Here is a 2,840-nt window from a genome sequence, read left to right as displayed (position 1 = left end):
CCTCCCTGTCACCTCTGCCACCTCTGCCACCTCCCTGCACCTCCCTGTCACCTCTGCCACCTCTCTGTCACCTCCCTGCACCTCTCTGCCATCTCCCTGCCACCTCTGTCACCTCCCTGCCACCTCTGCCACCTCTGCCATCTCTCTGCCACCTCTGTCATCTCCCTGCACCTCTGTCACCTCCCTGCACCTCTCTGCCATCTCCCTGCCACCTCTCTGTCACCTCTGTCACCTGTCACCTCTGCCACCTCTGCAATCTCCCTGTCACCTCCCTGTCACCTCCCTGTCACGGGGCTCTCTGGGGACACATCCACAAGAACACTCTCTGCCCACAGGTGCTCATCTCAACACCCATTTGAGCCCTGACTAAGCCTGGGGGTCACTAAGAAGCAGCCTGTAAAACCAGCTGGAGGAATACAAACAGCCAGGAGGAGCACAGGGGGACAGGATAAAGTAACACCCCCAGCCCAGCTCCCATCAGCAGGACAAAATAACAAGATAAATGTCAAGCCAGCATTGCAACATTCAAACAAAAAATATCTCAGCATCTTTTCTTCCCTTTTCTCTGAGCCCTGCCCACAAGGGCTGGCAGCAGGGAAGGTCCCAGGGCTCTGTTCCCTGAACTGCCGAGTTCTCTGCTCAGAAAACACAACTCCAGCCCCAGCTTTGGGGACAAAGCTCCAGAAAAGGAACCGTGAGCAGCTCTGGGGTCACACAGCACCCTGACCCCAGCGAGGAACGGACAGAACTGACCCTGCAAGCCTCAGCTGACAACATCAACCTTTTCACAAGGGGGAGGAAACACAAGTAACCTCTCTGTTTGTGAAGAAAAACACCCATATTAAACTGAGTCTTGCTCTAGGAAAGGTTTGGATAATACAAGAAATATTCTGAATGCACATTTTTCAAATGAGACCTAAAAAAGGTCAAAATAAACAAATGAAAGTATTAATTCATTATTAAAAATTAAAATACTTGCTTAGTTTTACATTTTGCATTCTGAACACCTGGAGCTGTATTCCTATGGACAGCTAAAACAAACAGTATTTCAGAATATCCAACCACACTAATGTGACATCTTAAATATTATTACTCACTTCCTTCAGGATTTGGTGCTGACAGGATAATGCTGTGCTGCTTCTTCACTTCTTCCACATTTTGTGCTATTTTTGCTATATTATTTCTAATTTCCTCAACCTAGAGGAAGATAAATATGACAAAGACAACATTAGAATAATTTAGGGCCAATATGAAAAAAAAAACCAAAACCTCCTAAAAAACCCCAAACTATTTCATCTGTAAGCAGCAGAGAAAGAAATCCCAGCAGAAATGTCAACATTTGAACAGTCTGTAATTATTTTTTTAAACTAAAACCCAGTATTGTTAATAGAAAATATATTCCCAAAAGCTTAAGTGATAATATTCCTAATAAACAACTATTTTAAAATTCTATCAGCAAACTTCTTGTTGACAGGGAATTAAAACCATTTCTCTGCAATAAATGCAGAAAATACCCTGAAATAAACTAATAAAGCATTACCAACATTTGTTTTGGCATACAGTTCCAAACCATACTGGGGAGGATGAATTGTTAAACCTCACTGCTGGAATTAAAATGCAGAGAGAAAACAGCCAGTCTTTAATCCATGGTGAAAACTGTTGAGTTTACCTGTTGGAAGAAGTCATCCATAAAATGGTCTTTCTCAATGATAACTGTCTCCCCATCTTCATTTCCTTTGTGCTGTGGAGGACAACAAACACAAATCTGTCAGATGGACTGCAGGACACCGCTCTGAAGAAACCTCTGCCAGTGCTCCAGCACACACATTTTCATCAGCAGGCTGCAAAGCCAAGGAAGTTTTCCTTTTCTGAGGACTGTAATCCAAAATCAAGCAGAGAGGCCGTGGGAAGCCAAGTGAGTGCAAGAGAGCAGTGCAAGAAATGCAGAGTGCAGAGAGGCTGTGCTGCCCCAGAACAAAACACACAGGCTGCTGCTCCTGCTCCCAGCCCAGCAGCTCAGCCCCAAGGCAGGAATCAGGGGGTGATACACCCCTGATACACCCCCAGAGCCTCTGCCACACACCCAGAACATTCCCCAGCCCACAGCCAGCCCACGGAGCCTCAGCTCTTACAAAAGACACAGTTAACATGCATCATATGAAGGCAAAGAGATAAAGCTTGTCTTCTTTAATTCCTCTGACTGTTTAATTCAAACTGACTGTATGGAGTGCACTTAATCAAAATTAGAACAGAACATTAACATACAGTCATCAGGTTATCCATTAGAAAAAAAACAAACTACAAGATAATTGTCATGAAGGGATTTTCATTCCAAGACACCTTTTTTTTCTTACAAGGCCATCTGATCTACTAACACCTACTTTCTGCTCCTAACCTCTGATCCTATTACCCAAGAAGTTTGGTTCTGGCTTCTTTAAATTACATGAGATATGCATTGTTTGCATGACAATTCTGCAATTTAATCCAGTGTCAAACACTGCTATTATCTTATAAAGAAGTTACTGTCAGTTAACATCTGTGCACCAAAATCTACGAGTGCCCCCAACGTTCAGGGAGAAGTTACAGACCCAGTGCCAGCTCCTGTCCTGCAAACTCAGGGAATGCCTGAAGCCCTGGGGGAACACAGGCTCAGAACCCATCAGGGTTTGTGCTCAGAGGAAAGGATGATGTCCCACTGAAATACAGAATGAGAGCTCAGTGCCCTCCTGGCCCATCAGGGTTTGTGCTCAGAGGAAAGGATGATGCTGCACTGAAATACAGGACAAGAGCTCAGTGTCCCCCTGGCCCATCAGGGTTTGTGTTCAGAGGAAAGGATGATG

The 2,840-nt window shown here is 44.8% G+C and overlaps 1 protein-coding gene across 1 annotated transcript in view; it reads right to left on the bottom strand.

The window, feature by feature from the left end:
* Nucleotides 1-2,840, bottom strand: part of STX2 (syntaxin 2) — a 21,027-nt gene that overhangs the window by 12,362 nt on the left and 5,825 nt on the right. The window contains exons 2-3 of the mRNA XM_015644398.3: nucleotides 1,670-1,741; nucleotides 1,098-1,197 (exon numbers count right to left, since the gene is read on the bottom strand). Coding sequence (XP_015499884.1) covers nucleotides 1,098-1,197; nucleotides 1,670-1,741 — 172 coding nt within the window. The remainder of the gene's footprint in view (nucleotides 1-1,097; nucleotides 1,198-1,669; nucleotides 1,742-2,840) is intronic.

Source organism: Parus major, chromosome 15 (genome assembly GCF_001522545.3).
Source record: "Parus major isolate Abel chromosome 15, Parus_major1.1, whole genome shotgun sequence".
Lineage (NCBI taxonomy): Eukaryota > Metazoa > Chordata > Aves > Passeriformes > Paridae > Parus > Parus major.
This window is presented reverse-complemented; position numbering and strand designations above follow the sequence as displayed.